Source organism: Chanodichthys erythropterus, chromosome 22 (assembly GCF_024489055.1).
Source record: "Chanodichthys erythropterus isolate Z2021 chromosome 22, ASM2448905v1, whole genome shotgun sequence".
Classification (NCBI taxonomy): Eukaryota; Metazoa; Chordata; class Actinopteri; order Cypriniformes; family Xenocyprididae; genus Chanodichthys; species Chanodichthys erythropterus.
The window spans coordinates 30,635,943-30,655,140 of NC_090242.1; the positions used below are offsets into that span (position 1 = coordinate 30,635,943).

Genomic DNA, 19,198 nt, shown 5'->3' on the forward strand with positions numbered 1-19,198 from the left:
ATTCTTCAAATTCACCATCCATGCTGGTGCTTCTCATCTTCAGTTCACCCCCCTTCATTTTCTATATGGTTCAGGTCAGGAGACTGGGATTTGTTTTTGGATCATTGTCCTGTTGGAAGATCCAACCACGACCCATTATACGATTTCTACAGAGGAGGTCAGGCTTTGATTTATCTTTTGGTATTTGAATGAATCCATGAGGCCATGCATCTGAACAAGATGTTCAGGACCTCCAGCGGAAAAATAGGCCCACAATTTCAGTATGTTTAACTGTGGGCATGGGGTACTTTTCATCCCCGTTTGCCACAAAAGCATCTGGTGGGTTTGCTGCCAAAAAGCTCTTTTTGTTGTTGTCGTTTCATCTGACCATAGAACCCAGTCCAGTTTGAAGTTCCAGTATTGTCTGACAACTGAATGTGCTGGAGCTTGTTTTTGCATGAGCGCAGAAGACAGTTTTTTCTTGAAACCCTCCCAAACAACTGCTGATGTAGGTTATGTTTGATTTTTTTTTTTTAGGCTTTCTGACCCCATTTTCACAGCCGTCTTTGATCATATTTACCAAGGGTGGCAATAATTCTGACCATGACACACACACACACACTATATATTGCCAAAAGTATTGGGACACCCCTCCAAATAATTGAATTCAGGTGTTCCAATCACTTCCATGGCCATAGGTGTATAAAATCAAGCACCCAGGCAAGCAGACTGCTTCTACAAACATTTGTGAAATAATGGGTCGCTCTCAGGAGCTCAGTGAATTCAAGCGTGGTACTGTGATAGGTTGACACCTGTGCGTAAGTCCATTTGTGAAATTTCCTCACTAATAAATATTCCACAATCAACTGTTTGTGGTATCATAAAGTGGAAGCAATTGGGAACAACAGCAACTCAGCCAAGAAGTGGTAGGCCACGTAAAAATCACAGAGTGGGGTCAACGCATGCTGAGGCGCACAGTGCGCAGAAGTCGCCAACTTTCTGCAGAGTCAATAGCTACAGACCTCCAGACTTCGTGTGGCCTTCATATTAGCTCAAGAACAGTGCGTAGAGAGCTTCATGGGATGGGTTTCCATGACCAAGCAACAGTATCCAAGCCTTACATCACCAAGTGCAATGCAAAGCGTCGGATGCAGTGGTGTAAAGCACGCCGCCACTGGACTCTAGAGCAATAGAGACGTGTTCTCTGGAGTGACGAATCATGCTTCTCTGTCTGGCAATCCGATGGAGGAGTCTGGGTTTGGCAGTTGCCAGGAGAATGGTAACTGCCTGACTGCATTGTGCCAAGTGTAAAGTTTGGTGGAGGGGAGATTATGGTGTGGGGTTGTTTTTTTTAGGGATTGAGCTTGGCCCCTTAGTTCCAGTGAAAGGAACTCTTAATGGAAAAGTCTCATACCAAGACATTTTGGACAATTTCATGCTCCCAACTTTGTGGGAACAGTTCGGGGATGGCCCCTTCCTGTTCCAACATGACTGTGCACCAGTGCACAAAGCAAGGTCCATAAAGACATGGATGAGTGAGTTTGGTGTGGAGGAACTTGACTGTCCTGACCTCAACCCGATAGAACACCTTTAGGATGAATTAGAGCGGAGACTGCAAGCCAGGCCTTCTCGGCAACATCACTGCCTGACCTCACAAATGCGCTTCTAGAAGAATGGTCAAAAAATCCCATAAACCCACTGCTAAACCTTGTGGAAAGCCTTCCCAGAAAAGTTAAGGCTTTTATAGCTGCAAAGGGTGGGCCAACTCCATATTAAACCCTACAAATTAAGAATTGTTTTTTTATTAAAGTTCATGTGTACGTAAAGGCAGGCGTCCCAAAACTTTTGGCAATATAGTGTATTATATATATATATATATATATATATATATATTTTTTTTTTTTTTAAGGCAGAACTCCCAACCTCCATTTACAATTTTCATGGCACTTACTGAGATCCTCTGAGAGCGGCGGGAACTCATAGATGTGTTCACAGGTGTTCTTGCTGCTGGGGATGCAGAAGCCAAACTCAAAGTCGAAGCTCTTCAGCAGCTGTTCACGGAAATAATGCCTCTCGATCATCCGGAAGTTATTGATGGGGATGTCTCCTACTGTGAATTCAACACTAAAAACACAAAAACAAGGTAGACAAGGTCAGAGTTTTGGTACTTTAGTGTTCATTTATATAGATCTTCACTTGGGGAATTTTAGATAGCTGTTTACTTGTTAAATTTCCAATGACTGTTCAGCATTCCTTTCCTCAATGTATTATTTGAACTGGATTCATCATTTATAATGAGAAACTTTCATGGCATCTACCTCTACATTCTACCCTTTAGTATGATTATGAGATTTATTCGACAGGTTTAATTTAAATTATTTATGCTTGCTTTGTTTTGATTATTATTTCTGACCTCAATAAGCATGCGCCTGTTGTAGAGGAATATGAGACAGCTCCACTAATAAATATCAACTGTCTGTCATTTCATGTGCTACTCTGTTTATTTTCTAAATCTGTAATCTCTTTAGAAGAGAGGACAATATGAAAGGACAGGACTACAGTGACGATCTAGTTATGCAAATATTTAATGATATTCTGCATGGGTTCATTAAGTAACTTCACTCTACTGTTTATTTTAACACACATTTGAATTTGAACTAATACAGTTTCGATTGGTTGAACGTGACCTTATGGTGTCTAGGTAAATTGTGCAATAAAGGGCAATATATATTACCATTCAAAGTTTGTGGTTGGTAAAAAAAAAATTTGTTACAAGTTTTTGAAAAGTTTCTTCTCCTTACCAAGGCTCACCAGTTTATTTGAACAAAAACACAGTAAAACAGTAATATTTTTAAATATTATTATTATTATTTTTTTTTTTATTATTATTATTATTATAAAAAATAAAATTTTACATTTCAATATATATTAACATATATCATTCTGTGATTGCTTCAGAAATCATTATAATATCATTTCTTATAATTATCAATGTTTGTGTTGTGTTGCTTAATATTTTACAGTTGTGTTGCTTAATATTTGTGTGAAAACTGATGTTTTTCAGCATTCTTTGATGAATAGACAGTTCAAAAGAACAGGAATTTTATAAAATAGAAATCTTTTGTAACATTATAAAATGTGCTTACTGTCCTTGATGAATAAAATTATTAATTTCTTTCCTATAAATGCCACTTTATTAGGTACACCCGTTCAACTGCTTGTTAACACCAATATCTAATCAGCCAATCACACGGCAGCAACTCAATGCATTTAGGCATGTAGGCATGGTCAAGACAAGTTGAAGTTCAGAGCATCAGAATGGGGAAGAAAGGTGATTTAAGTGACTTTGAATGTGGCATGATTGTTGGTGCCAGATGGGCTGGTCTGAGTATTTCAGAAACTGCTGATCTACTAGGATTTTCACACACAATTATCTCTAGGGTTTACAGAGAATGGTCAAAAAAAAAAAAAAAAAAAAAAACATTTCCAGTGAGCAGCAGTTCTGTGGGCAAAAAAGCCTTGTTGATGCAAGTGGTCAGAGGAGAATGGCCAGACTGGTTCGAGCTGATAGAAAGGCAACAATAACTCAAATAACCACTCGTTACAACCAAGGTCTGCAGAAGAGTATCTCTGAACGCACATCATGTCGAACATTGAAGCAGATGGACTACAGCGGCAGAAGACCTCACTAGGTGCCACTTTTGTCAACCAAGAACAGGAAACCGAGGCTACAATTCACACAGGCTCACCAAAATGAGACAAAAGAAGACATTGTCTGATGAGTCTTGATTGCTGCTCTGACATTTAGATGGTAGGGTCATATGGCATAAACAACATGAAAGCATGGATCCATCCTGCCTTGTATCAAAATCTGAGGAATGTTCATCTTACTAACCCCATACTTTTAAATGGTAGTGTATACACTGACTAATTTTAAAACTGTACTTACGTGGCTCCTACTTGACGTAGCCGCAAGAAAGCCGGCGTAAACTGATAACGTACAAACCGTCCAGCATTTGGATCAACATCTCTTTTATCCCCTCCTTTATCTGGAAAATAAATAAATATAACAAACATCACAATGAGAAAGTTATTACAAAATTGATGAACAGGTATATCTGTTCATAATTGCATATGATGATTGTGTAACCAAGTGTCAAGATAGCAGAGACAAGCAGAGTTTTTCTTTTTTTTTTTTTCATTGAAGCTGTGAATGGGTGTTTTTTCTACAGCAAATGCACATCATTCACATTCACTGTACAGTTACTTCATGAATCGCATCCTAAGTCAGTCTTCTGTTCTATTTTGGTGAACTTACCGAAGTTCACCAGCCATGACAGTACCACCTAGTGGTCAGAAAATTATTAATACACCTTCATAACTCTGGAAATCCTTAGCCAATCCATTTTTTTTCCCCCAGTAAAAAACAAACAAAAAACCTTGTACTCGTTTTGCAATGGTTTTATCTAGTGAAATAAAACTTGGTATGTGACCTTGGGTAAAAACAAAAAAAAAACAAACAAACAAAAAAACAGAACCTTTGAACTGCTCTGCCTAATATGCTTGTGAAATCATTAGATTCTTCATACACTTTTACTCATTCGTCTGTTCAGAATGTAGATGATTTGCTTGCCCCCATAATTGCAGCTTGCAGCTATATTATTTAGGTGTTCATAAACTGGAAAACAATAATCATAAAATTAATAATAAAAAGGACCCATGACTTCTCAAAAAGTGAATAGTGAAACTCAAAATGGTGTCTATAAAGCCCAGGAATAATATTTGTAATATACAAATGTCAAAGCCAAATGACTTTGCTAAATAACTGCATACTAACTCGCGCTAACAAACACCTTTTTAGGGACAAAATTGATCTGATGTGTTAGCATATAACATCACACTGCTGCAGCTGATTAATTTATTTTATCTGTAACCACACATGCAAACTTTTCTTTGTAATGTCAAATGTGAAACCCACAAGTTAGTTTTTCTAAAAGGACTGTTACTCAAGATGGCTCATAAGAGGCTCAAAACATGGACCTGATTGTCAAAAGCAAGCCAGCCTGTGTGCTCTGGTAATAAAAGTTTAGGATTTTTTCTAAAAAGTTTAAGTTCTCTTTCCTTGCCATCTACAAATAATTTCCCCATTGTTTATTATGAAATGCTCTTAACATGCTGATTAATAATGCTAAATGTAGATGTCTTGTCAGAATCCTGGTTTAAACAGTCACAGTCATATATGTATGACAGAAAAAAAATTATATATTTGCTGCATTCTCGTTTTCTGCAGTGTCTTAGCAAAAGTACCAATCTATTTTGCAGCTCACTGTGTTTCTGCTACTGTTGTTAAAACAACCACGCCATCTGCAGCTCTTAAAGTGGCGCTTTACGTCTTTATTGGGGGAGAGAAGTGACATGAACTGAACGGAAAAGGCTTGAATGAAGCGTGCTTGGCTCTAGATAAAAATATTAGAGGATATAGTGCTGAAAGATTATAATAAACAACCCTGAGCGCTTGTGGTGTGTAATGCTCAATTATTTTGACGCACTGCTCACTTTAAACTGTAGAAATGGTAAAATGGTGCTACCGTTGTCATTATGTTTCGCAGTCCAGTTGGAACCAAGGCAGGGTCGGGAACCAAACCACAATCCTCTATTTGAGGATGCCAGGTATATAGAGTAGATCAAATATATTGATGTAAGACCCATAAGATCCAGTACACTCTCCATACTGCAGATCACATGACTGGAATCAGTAACTGGCTGGAAGTGGCTGCTCACACTCACCTGTGGCTGGTGGTTTGGTGATCTCAAACAGTACGGTTCCTGTCTCCATATCCCTGATCTTGAACCGTGTGAAGTCAATATTGTACAAATTATCTTCTGGACTACACAGATAATCTGTGGAGGGAAAAAGAAACAAATTTAACTACATTTACAAATTAATGTTCCTGCTCCCTACAATCATTATATACACTTTGTGAACCGGCACAAATGTAATGATAATGTCAGCAGTTCAGATTGGAACCTCAATAATTTAGTATTATATAGGGACAGCAGAGACTTTACTGGAAGCAAAGCCAATAAATGGCAAAAATATATCTTAAAATAAAAACAAGATTTGTCTGAAAACCTTTAATTATCCTATAAAATAAAAAGCAAAAACGCCAAAATTAACCCCAAACAAAAACTATTTACATAACACAGTTTTCAGCTAAAAACAGAAAATTGTTTATGGGTTTTGGCTGTTTGTTTACATGACAAGGGCGCTTCGGGGGCCTTAAAACGCAAACTTTCAAAGTGCAAGTTTTTGTCCATCTATGCTACAAACAAGACAATGTGAAAATGGTGACGTCATGCGCATGCGTATTACGTGTTCAGTCTACAGGCACGCAGTGTTTTTTTACCATGTGACATCGCCAACTACTGGCCTGGCATGCATAATACAGCAGGATTTTTATTTGCAGATCCATGTGAACTGGGATCGTTTTGACAACATGGTCGCCTGTACGGCTGTGATTTTAAGGGTTTTGATAAGCATTTACCAAACTCATCAGGGGCATTATTATAATTAATATATTCAAATGTTTTCAATATATCAGGGTGTGACATTGTCACAAAGGTCACATGTTTTACCTGCTCAATATATTATTGTGATTTTATATATATTTGAGTTTTAATTGGATTACATGTTGTCTTAGCCATTTTATTCCTTTTAACCATTTTAATGTGTGTATGCATTTAAATGAGTCTGGGTCTGCCTGTCATGTGACTGATCACATGACAGGAAACAGGAAGTAAAGCAGCATAAAGGAGGCAGCATGGCAAACAATCTCTGCCAAAATGACCAAAGTGTGATCAACAAGCTGGAATGTGGAGTTACTTTTATGGACTTCCCTTTCCAACAAACCACATCATTTTTTCATTGGATTATCTCTACTGTTGAACTTTATATATACACACCGGTGGACACTTACACATTGGGACTGGCAACACACTAGGTTTCTTATGGACTGTTTTAGGGTATGGTGAAAATGGACTTTTAACAGCCTTAGTTTTATTGTGTTGTTTTATAGTATAATCTGACCCCATTTTAATTTATGTAAACTCGACTGATAGGGCAGATCGTTACAAGGGCATAACGATAAGGACAACCCGATGGCATATGAAGCGTGCCTAGAAAGCCACAAATACTTAATTGAGTCCTCCTTCATATGTTCTTGCGCTTAAATGAACATATTTACACAAAATTCTGTCAAAAATGCCCGTATTGGCGAGTATCCTCCTGAATTAAGACTAAGATTGAATTTCATAATAGGCCACAGCAGTGTTCCATTTTGCCTCTGGGTAAAAATACTAGTTGTGCAACTATATAAGCAATAGTAGATGTGTCCAAATTTGTGTACTTATGCACCATTATATTAATTATATTATATTATATTATATTATATTATATTATATTATATTATATTATATTATATTATATTATATTATATATTATATATTATATTATATTATATTATATTATATTATATGCTGTTTTGTAGTATAAACAGTGTGAGTTATGGTGTGCGAAATAATGATTTTTGATCGTCTCCACGATCTGCTAATGAAGAAATATCGTAGTATATGCGTGTGTTTTCTATCAGTTGCAGTTCCAGCGCCTCCGTCTCAGCTTAATATTCGTAATATTCGTGCCGTGGGACACTTCAACCGACAAAAGTTCATTATTTCATGTGCCTCGTCTTGCCGGTTAAACTTTTCTTTTGTGTGCTGATGCACTGTTCTGACATGCGTTTTACAGAACGCGTTCACCCGAAGCGCACAGGCACTAAAAGCCTGTCAAACAGTGCCTGATTAGCTACCAAGTTATCTTTAGAGTCCAATTGCTCTAATACTGTCAAATACACACAAAGTTTACAAAAACACAGTTTGTTATGTCTAAAGTGAAAGTAAACATTTGAGAGAAAATTGGATGCGTGGCTGTATTACATATACGTGCAGGTCTTTAAAATGACAGAGCAGCCTAATATTAACCATGCGGTCGCTTGTCCTTAAAGGGATAGTTCACCCAAAAATGAAAATTCTGTCATTATTTACTCACTGTAATGTTGTTTCAAAACTGTATTAATTTCTTTCTTGTGCAGAACACAAAATAAAATAAACCAAACAGTTGCTGGTCTCTATTGACTTCCATGGTAGGAAAAAGTCACTATGGAACAGCAACTGTCTGGTTAAAAATAAATCATTTTATTACTTTCATTTGTATAATGTGTAGCATATGTTTTTCTTATTTTTAATAACAAAGATAAAATTAATAACAAATAACAGATGAAAAAAATAATGACACAGATTTTTATCTTCACCACTTTGGCCTAAATGTCTGCCATTTATTTTATTTTATACTTTGGTTATTTTATAAGGCTTTGTTTTTAAAATAGGGAAATTAGTTTGGCTGTAATAGCAATAGTAATAGTAAAAGCAACATGAAGAATCGTGATAAAATCATTAATCGTGATTTTCCTGAAAAAAATTGTGATATGATATGTGATTAGTCTGTTCACACAGAAAATTCCAAAAAGAAAAAACTGCACTTTAAATACCAGGATGATGCACATAATTAACCAAAAAATAAATAAATAAGTGTGTATTGTTGGACCACTTCATGCACTCTTTGGTTGCAGCTATAGCAGAGGGGGAGAGGCTATCAGACTCCAATGCTAAATGACAAAATAACCTTATAAAATTAATACAATGCACGCTTGCGTAAGTACATAGCGTATAAGCACAGAGCGTATAGCGTGTCATTTGAAACACAACTAATGGTGATGACATTTGTTAGTGAACGTTAGCAGCAGTGTCCTAGACGTGACTGTGCATGACTCCAAAATAAGAAAACAATGCAGTATGCTACAGATATCCATGTAATCACACATCTGTCATATCTACAACCAAAAATGAGCTTCCATCGATACCCGAAAATGATTTCATAGTGCCAGAGTGTCTGGGTGGTTTTTAAAAGTCACATTGCTATGTGGTTGCTAGGATGGTGCTTGACTAAGCAAGCGGCAGTGAAAACGGTCAAGATTTGTCCGTTTCAGAACTTCACTTACCACTAAACCTGCAGGCATGCATTGTAAACACATGAACTCACAGTCAACACTATTTTTGCTTCAGTAATTCCCACAACCATGAGAAGTGACAGTGCCAATTAGTGTTTGCTGCTCCGTAGGTAGTGCATTGTGGGTATGTTTTGCGAGACGTACCCATGTATTGTACACATCGGAATTCTGACTCATTCTTAGGCAGTTCATTAGAGATGCCAGAATGACTGTTCCTGTGGGATGTTATTTGACAAATAAATTAGACCCTGCTTCGATAAACAGAGGCCACATTAAACATTTCAAGTCAATGATTCGGTCATCACCCTTATGTTTTACACAGAGCACAATGGTAAACAATTAGTATTTTAGGCTATGTGCTGTGATTCACAATTTCCTATTCAGAGCAAACTACAGGGTATTTATAGCTGTATTAAGCTTCATCTTAAATAAAATGGTAAATGAACACCAACCGAACCAGTCTGTACGGATATAAAAGGTCTGAAAGGGAAAAACCCCTATCCACAGCATTAAGCCTAACAGGGACAAACAATAATGCGAATCATCACAGGCAATTCATCAGGGCTTACACAACAGCAGTATTTAAATTGCAAATGAGCTCTCTATTAAAATGCACAGTTGTTGGCTCTTAATATTCAGAATTGTTTGTGTCTGATTTCCTGAGCACACATTCTGGGGAGCGATCTGTGACATTAGGGATTGGATAATGTTATTTTAGTTTAAATATAGCTGTTTTTAGAAAAAGCTGTTTTCAACTATTATTCTATTTGTCTCACATCATAACACATCATTCTTTCGAAAAACATCTTCTGTATAACAACTGATAACAGTTTTCTGAAAACTCAGAATTACACAGTATTTAATGTTACAGAGACACTATAAGAAAACCATTTGTAGGCCGACATTCAAAAGGACTGTAAACACTGGGGTGCGTTGATAACAAACGTAACCATTCTAACACAATTTTACAACCTACCCAACTGCACTGTATGCAATAAAATTACATTTGTAAAATGGAAGTTTACTTTATTTATGCATCATTTTTATTGCCCATAACCAGATGGACATTTAGATCCAGACCAAAGATATGATGGAAATTGATTTGGGTGTTTTGTTGTTGTTGTTGTTTTTTTATCCATGTCCATGTACTTCATTAAATTTTCCCTTACCAAATTAATATTTGTTCATTTATTTCTTGTTGTATGCAAAGTTGCAAAGTTAAGGCCCCAATATACTTCCAAGACGTTCTTTTTCGTTCTTTGTTTAGGGGCAAAACAAAGTTCAAAATAAGCGAGCAGCGATATACTGTTATCGAACATCTGACGCCGCCCACACTGCTGAGAGCGAAGGTTAGATGAATATGTAAATATGTGCTGCACTGCGCTTTCCTCTCAGTAACAAAATATGCACAACAAAAACAGCATTTTTTTTATACAAAGCATAAGAAAGTCATCTGATCATAATAACATGGGTGTGTTAACAAGAGCTCTGCAACTTTTCCTGAGAGTTCACTTTGGCAAGCCATTTCGTACTCCCAAACCGAACACAAAACAAACTTCGTTTTGGCCTGATTTTGTTAGAAATGACGTCACATCAGTTCATTCTTCGATTTCGTTTGAAGTATATCGGGCCTTTAAAAAGTCAAATTGTGAAAGAGTAATAAAGTGTAATGCCATTTTGTAGTAATATAAATGTAATCATTTTAATGACTTCATGAAGCAAGCATTGGCAGTGTATGTGATGAATTTCAGAATTTCAATCCTGCTCAGTCCTTCTCATTTTCATTGCATCTAATAGACATAACTAATTAATCCATAGAACATAGAAGCAAATCTGCTTTTAAAAAGTTGTTGAAAAGGCTTAGGATGTACTCACACTAGGCACAGTTGCCTTGAACTGAACCCGAGCACGACTAATATACGACTAATATAAATGTTTGCCATCATAATGATGACAGTAGCGCACACAGAAATAGTAACTGTTCTGTGCTCTGGCACGGTTAGTGCTCACACTGCATGCAAACCGAAACGCGCTCTGGCCCACCTCTTCCAAGCAGGCGGGGATGGCTAAACGAACCACACCAGAGCACGGAATGGAGCGATCACACTTGTCAAACAAACCAGGCTTTGGGGGTCAAACGTGCTCAGGAACAGTTCAGAGTGCCAAGTATGAGTACAACCTTAATTTAATTCCCAGTAATAATTTTGCAAAACGACCGCATGTGTGAGATTAGTACAGATCAACACAGCCACAATGTTTTTGAGCCAGACTTTTAAATTTGGTGAAGTGACAGTTAAAGAATTATGGTGGCAGCCAACATTCTGAATGTTGACAGTACAATTCAGTTTATATGCATTTTGAGTACTTTTAAAAAAAAAGCAATAAAGCTTTCCAGAAAATGCATAGGCTTGTATGATATTAAACCAAAACAAATAACACAGCATGCATGCTAAATAAGCCCACCTGAGAGAAGGTGCATTCCCATAGTCAAATGCTGCAGTTTAGTCCCTCCTCTCTGGACTCTATACATGTGCTCTCCTAAGAGCACTGGGCCCAGATTAGGCCCTAAGCAGCTTAAGGCGTCTCAGCATGGCAGGGGCGGATTGGGATGCGATCAGGAGATTTAAAGGGAAGGCAGGTTTTGTGTACCTCTCTCTGCAGCAATACACTGATATAACTGCAACTGACCAAACCCAGTCCTCAATCATACGTTTTCCCATCCAAAACAAGTTTTGTAATAGCATTGCTCACGCAGTACACAAAAACAGACTCCGAATTAAATGCTGTCTGACCCATAATGCAAACAGCTCTAGAATATGCTGGTTTCTGGATTTTGAGATGCTACGATAATACAGTAATTCAGCACCTGAATTTGGCTGAACAGAAAAACACTTTACAATAAGGTTTAATTTGTTAAATCAGGTTTTTAAATGTTGTTTATATGTCTGTGTAGTGTTTTTAATATGCTTTAAGACAAACCATGTGCAAATTCATAAGTCAGCACCATTGCTGAGTATTTTATGTTTGAAACTGCAGTAAACCGAAGACAGTCTAAAACCCGCGGTTTGAAATCATGGGTGTTTGTGACGTCAACCAATCACAACAACGTGCCGGCAGGCTTTAGCATATCATTAACTATGACTGCTCTGAAGCAGGAAAGTCTCGTGAGAAGCCAGGTTATCCTGGTATATTTTCTGTTGATATGAACAATTGTGTAGATTTAGCAATATATCAAGACTATAAAGAACTATATGCCTTTCTCCACTGACGTTCTGAGTTGTTCAAAGAGTTTGTAAGGATACTGATTGTTAGAAGGCAGCTGTCTGACTCTATCCGAGATGAAGAACAGGAAAGTTGTGTGTGTAACGTTAGCAACACATTATTAGCTGTTTGATAACAGTCAAACAAAAGGCTAATTATATTATTCATATTAATGACAGAACCATCACAAGTGTAGGGGCTCATCCATTTAGTGCATGTTCACAGAGGAAAACGGCTGCTTGGTCTCTCGATACTGAGTAATCGCTTCAAGGTGAGAGAGCAGTCCAAACTTTAAAACACAATTTAAGCGTCAGAAAACATGAACAGTTCAGTTGCAGAGCTGTTAAACTGAATATACGAAGCAAAGCAAGCTTTTTTCTTAAATACGCAACGCATACAGCAAATTGCTCATCACTATAGCAAGAGTAGACTCTCCAAGCTGGTGTGAACTAACAAACATGAACTAACAATGACAAATAAAAGCATTTATTAATCTTAGTTAATTTCGAAATTTACTAATAGATTATTAAAATCAAAAAGTTATATTGGTTAATATTTAATAGACCCGAGTTAACATGAACTAACAATGAACAGTTGTGCTGTTGTTAACTAACATTAATAAAGATTAATACTGTTATGTTAACTAATAAGGTCTTATTATCATGCTGATACTGTTTAGTCAGCATTTCCTTCATTTACCCTTTAACCAAGAATATCATAAACTAAAATGTTTCTTCCTTTTAAATGTTTCCTCATGTTATTACATTATTATGCGAGACAACATACCTACAGTAATTTTACTGTAGATATTTTGTCACATAATAATATAACAGCTACTTCACACCCATGAATTGAACCATTTTATTTGCTAATTACACAAAAAAAAAAAAAAAAAAAAAAAAAAATGCGCACTTAAAGGTGCCCTAGAACTTTTTTTAAAAGATGTAATATAAGTCTAAGGTGTCCCCTGAATGTGTCTGAAGTTTCAGCTCAAAATATCCCATAGTTTTTTTTTTTTATTCATTTTTTTAACTGCCTTTTTTTGGGGCATCATTAGAAATGAGCCGATTCAGGGTACGCGGCCCCTTTAAATCTGGTGCTCCACGCCCCAAGAGCTCGCGCTTGCCTTAAACAACATAAAAAAAGTTCACAGCTAATATAACCCTCAAAATGGATCTTTACAAAGTGTTCATCATGCAGCATGTCTAATCGCGTAAATACATTGTTTATTTAAATGTTTACATTTGATTCTGAATGAGTTTGATAGTGCTCCATGGCTAAAGCTAACATTACACACTGTTGGAGAGATTTATAAAGAATGAAGTTGTGTTTATGAATTATACAGACTGCAAGTGTTTAAAAATGAAAATAGCAATGACTCTTGTCTCCGTGAATACAGTAAGAAACGATTGTAACTTTAACCACATTTAACAGTACATTAGCAACATGTTAATGAAACATTTAGAAAGACAATTTACAAAGATCACTAAAAATATCATGATATCATGAATCATGTCAGTTATTATTGCTCCATCTGCCATTTTTCACTGTTGTTCTTGCTTGCTTACCTAGTCTGATGTTTCAGCTGTGCAGAACCAGACGTGTAATCCCTTTCATAATGTTGGGAACATGGGTTGGAATATGCAAATATCAGGGTCATACATATTAATGATCCTGACTGTTACGTAACAGTCAGTGTTATGTTGAGATTCGCCTGTTCTTCGGAGGTCTTTTAAACAAATGAGATTTATATAAGAAGGAGGAAACAATGGAGTTTTCCATATACTGAACTCTTGTTATTTAACTATGCTGAGGTAAATTCAATATTTGAATCAAGGGCACCTTTAAATACCACACATTACTCTGGCTCAGGTTCACATTACAAATCTATTTTAATAAGCAATGTTTTGGCCAATCAGATTACTCAGATTTGGCTGCTTAACCAAAATGTTGCTAATTATAATATTTGTGTGATGATGCAAACTTAGCAGAGACCATGCTAACCCTAATTGTGAGCCAAGCATTAACATAATACATCTCAACAACTTGTACTCCATATCAGAAGTGGGAATTAAACCACAAACCCTAGGCTCATCAATGCATGTGGGCAACGAAGGCTATCCCATCTGGTCATTTTGCAGACCAGCAACATTGTTGCAGACCAGGTACACCACAATGGTGTTCTCTGGTGGAAGTGGCCTGTTGCACTCTGTCACACATTGTTCAGGAATGGTCTGAGGAACATCATGAAGAGCTGGATGCTGCCCTGGCTTCCAGATTCCCCAGATCTCAATCCAACTGAGCATCTGTGAATGTGATGGAACAAGTTTGATCCACAGCAGCTCCACTTCGCAACCTACAGGACTTTGTAGGATCTGCTTGCTAATTTGCTGATGTAAGTGCTCTGTGAAGAGTGTCAAAGGTTTTTTATTTACAATGTTTTTTTGCAGCCAATCAGAGACATCTGTTGAGAGTTTGAATGCAATGGCCAATCAGATTTTTTTAAGTTAGTCAGAAAACACTCAACACCACACAAAACACGGTGCAAGTTCAGTGCGCTCGTGAATCATGTCATTATAATCAACAATAATGTCAATAATTGATTAATTGCCCATACAAGCTTCATGGATTATAACAGAAGTTTTTGCAAGAGTGCTGCTTTGTTTGCCTTGCATTGTAATTGACAGCTTAAGTGATTATAATGGCAGTGATCTTGTCTCGCTTTCTGTAGGCTATATAATATACATTTTTTATTCTGCTATCTACACATTGCAAAGTTTCTGGATTGACAACCATATTTAAAGGTGCAAATGAAAGCGATAACCATAGTAATAGATAGAACAAAAACTCGTACTATATGTCAATCTGATACTATATGGTGATTCAGTGCTCTGTTGCATAAAAACCCTTGTGTGATTGGACTTCACAAAGTGGTTGCTATTTTTATGACATCTCTCATAACCGATTGATGTGCAAAGTGTAAAATCACATGGAAGCACAAAAGGCATTACCAACTTGAAACTTTGTTCAACATCTTGCAAGTATAAATGAGATTTGATAGCCCTAATACCATTTTCAGGTATTACTGACTGAACATGGTGAGAGCATTAAAAAGCAGAGAAATGCTCAACTTTAGGAAAAAAAAAAAAAATTACAGCAAACCAATCCTTGAGGTCTGTCATAACCTGCCTATTCCTATTTCAAATGTACATGAATCTTGAGGGGTGTTACAACTACACTAGATGATCTACATTCATTCAGAGACATTTGTAATACCTGACTCATGTTAAACCTATTAAATAATCTGTGCAGTGAATGACAGTGATAGTAATGAGGATTATCACTGTGATGTAATTCCTCAGTATCCACTACATAACTAACACCTTTAAGAGCAACACAAATTAATTTAACATCGGCTGCTGTTCACTGACCACAAATGACGCTTTGTACAAAATCAACTCTCCACTCCATCTGGCTATTCATCTATGCCAGATTTTTGTCCAAGAGAGATACAGAGAGATGTGTGAGTGTGGATAGAAATGCGTGTAGCAGTACATTAATAAGAGGTGGCCTGTAATCCGCTCTCGGGCACGTCGCCCAGATCAGTGAGGTAATGCACAAAGTAGCAGGTGTGTGTCTATGAGTCGGGAATGAGCCGGTGTCACACTAACATGTCTCACGGTGGGTGGCAGAGACAGAGTGTGCTGGAAGGGTTCTACTCAGCAGCTCCTGTTAGATACATGAATATAGCCAACATTTTGTCAGAGCCATGGTTTAGTTCTCTACATTAAGCGGAGTTCCAACATTGAGTTGTGGTGCTCGTGCAAGCAATGATAGTTTGAATCACGTGCAACAGTGAATCCAACATGCAACTTCGGGAATGGTAACAATAGTTGTGAGGAACAAAAGATTCTAAATTACAAAAACAAATGCTGCTTGCTTAAAGAACTTTGTACTGGCATAGATTGTGAAGATTTAAACTGGTGGCCCTTATAGCACAAATAAAGAGATCCAGAGATGCGTATGAAACATGACTGATAAAATGAGAACATCAATACTTTTCTGACCTTTAGGCACAACATAACCAACCAAAAAAACATGCTGTGGATGTGTTCATTACCATACAAACCCAACCACAAAAATAACCTGTTTGCTACATTAAAGCACTCAAACCAAAAAACGGCTTGCTAACCGTATCATCAGCAAAATAAACCACCACAAGGTCTGAAAACACTAAGTGAACAGCCATTCAAGTAATCTATATGACTAATACAAACATGTAATCCCAATTTGCAGTGTGTATTTCTAACAAATGAAATTTTTAAATATGTTCAGAGCAGGTAAATGAACATTAGAACTAGATGGTTCATCGTAAGTGCAAAACAATCCTTAACTAGCAATCACTAACTGACATTTCAAAGGAATATAGATCTACATTGTTTCTCAACTGGTAGATCATGACCCTGAAATAGGTCACAGGTCTGTTCTGACAGGGTCAGCTGAGAACCAGTGATCTACATCAGTGTTTCCCAACCAGGGTACCGCCTGGTGAGATCAGGGGTGGTGTAAAAAAAAAAAAAAAAAAAATTAAATTTTATTTCAAATTACTTCAAAGATTTTGCTTAAAAAAGCATTTTATAAATACCATCAATCTCTGATGTCTTTAATAACAATTCATAATAAAAATGCAAATCTCAAGAAATGTTGGTCTAAATTTCTGCAGGGGATTGTACATAATTTTCTTTCCTGTGCACACATCCAAAGTGCGCACACATAAAGCCGACTTTCAAACAGTTCATAAGTGCCAAATTGATTATTTTTTGGCAGCTTGTTGCACTTAAATGGTCAAATAATACACACAAAAATATTGTAACTATGTCCATCTTGCCAAGTATTCACATAAAACACAATCGTTATGTCCTAAGTGAACAGCTCAGAAAGAAAACGCATGTGCAACAGTATATTGGATCCGTGCATCAGGTCTTAAAATGACAGCAGCCTAATAAACATGCTCATAAAACAACAAAAGAAAAAGAGAAAATCACTTACTGCTCTTGACTGAATAACTTGTAACTTCTGTATTTATCTGTAATTAATTTTTACAATGAAGACTATCCAAGGTTATTTTACATTTCATTACTTCAGTTCTGTAGTATTACCTACCTGAATAGCCCTACTACTGTTAAACCTACCTGAAAAACTTAAAGCAATTGATTTCATTTGTATCTTTATTCTATGGTATTTATTTGTGCTATAGTTAGTACTTTGTTTGTTTGTTCTTATTTTATTAATGACTGTTAGCTTGATTTCAAAATTTGAATTGAATAAAAAAAAAAAAAGCTATCTTGAACAAAATTACCCCAATGTAAAAGCAGTTAGCAAACATTTAGGTGAGATAGTTGAAATGTTAATTGAGTTACATACATATATATGTATATTATGTGAGGACATTATGAGGACATTACCCCATGTCCCCATTTTTCAAAAGGCTTATAAATCATATAGAATTAGGTTTTTTTTTTTTTTGAGAAAGTAAAAATGTGCAGTTTTCTGTGATGGTAGGTTTAGGGGTAGGGGTAGTGTAGGGAAATAGAAAATACGGTTTGTACAGTATAAAAACCATTACGCCTATGGAATGTCCCCACAATTCACAAAAACAAACCTGTGTGTGTAGGTGTGTGTGTGATTAAAGGTCTAAAATTAAAATTTGTCATCATATAAAGATATTTCTTCGGAAGAAATTATTGATTGCCTAGACTTTCAATGGATGGAAAAACAAAACACACAAAAACACACATGCACACTGTAGGGTGAAAGAACATGATAGAGGTCACAATTGCACGTCCAGTAGATTCAGGCTCAGCTTTGGAAATGCTCAGCCAAGGAATTTGCTTCATGGCCAGCACAGACATGACCGCCGTGCCTTTGGCCATTTTAACGTGACCCTGGATCATTCTGCATTAGCATCAAGTAGTGCCGGGGTGAGAGGATAGGCCACTGTGAGCACACCATGGAAACAAGACCAACAACCTACTGGCGTGACAGAAGAGTTTTAAGTGCTCAATAAGAATAGAAAACATGAGTCAACTAAAAAAGGGCAACAAGGAAGTCACAGAATGTACGTCAGGCAGTGGACGGTCTAAGAGTGTGTTACATGAACTCTCTCTTTCTCTGTGTGCACATGTCCTTAAGCATCACCATTCAAAACTGAACAAATCTGTCTCATTAAATAACTGTTCTCTGATCGCAGACCCTAGTATGTAAATATATGTAAATGGGAAGTAAGATTGGTTTCACCAGTTAGTTTCTGCTCAACTGTACTGCTTTGTAAAAACTGGTTGAATCATCTCATCTTAGGGATGAAACAATTAGCCAATTCTTGGCCAATTTTGCCAAAAAGAAAATTATGAAAATTACAAATTATAGGCAGATACTAAAAATTACAGGCAAAAACACCGATATCTATATATATGCGCAGTGCTTCCCACACAGACTTTTCTTGGGCCGGCCGCCCACGTATAATAACGGCCGCCCAAGTATTTTATTATTTTTATCCTCTTATACTTTTATATCCGCACAAGATAATGAAACCATCCACGATTGATAAACTAGTCGTTTCATACCTGCTTGTTATGTGTGCGTCAGAACTGTTTACTCCCGCTGACATTCCCACAGGTGCTGCATTTTGCAAAGTCACAAGGGGGTTCTAGAAGTTCTACAAGCTCAAGCGACAGCGCTTCAGTCTGCTTCAAAATGATTCTCAATCAATGAAAAACGCAGATTTATGCCAAGCGATTGCTAATGAACTCAGCTTGATGAATTATTACAATGTCTAC

The 19,198-nt window shown here is 36.8% G+C and overlaps 1 protein-coding gene across 1 annotated transcript in view; it reads right to left on the reverse strand.

The window, feature by feature from the left end:
• unc119a2 (unc-119 lipid binding chaperone a2) overlaps positions 1 to 19,198 on the reverse strand; it is a 39,907-nt gene that overhangs the window by 4,309 nt on the left and 16,400 nt on the right. Inside the window, exons 2-4 of the mRNA XM_067375989.1 lie at positions 5,767 to 5,880; positions 3,929 to 4,028; positions 1,931 to 2,103 (exon numbers count right to left, since the gene is read on the reverse strand). Of these exons, the coding sequence (XP_067232090.1) occupies positions 1,931 to 2,103; positions 3,929 to 4,028; positions 5,767 to 5,880 (387 nt within the window). The remainder of the gene's footprint in view (positions 1 to 1,930; positions 2,104 to 3,928; positions 4,029 to 5,766; positions 5,881 to 19,198) is intronic.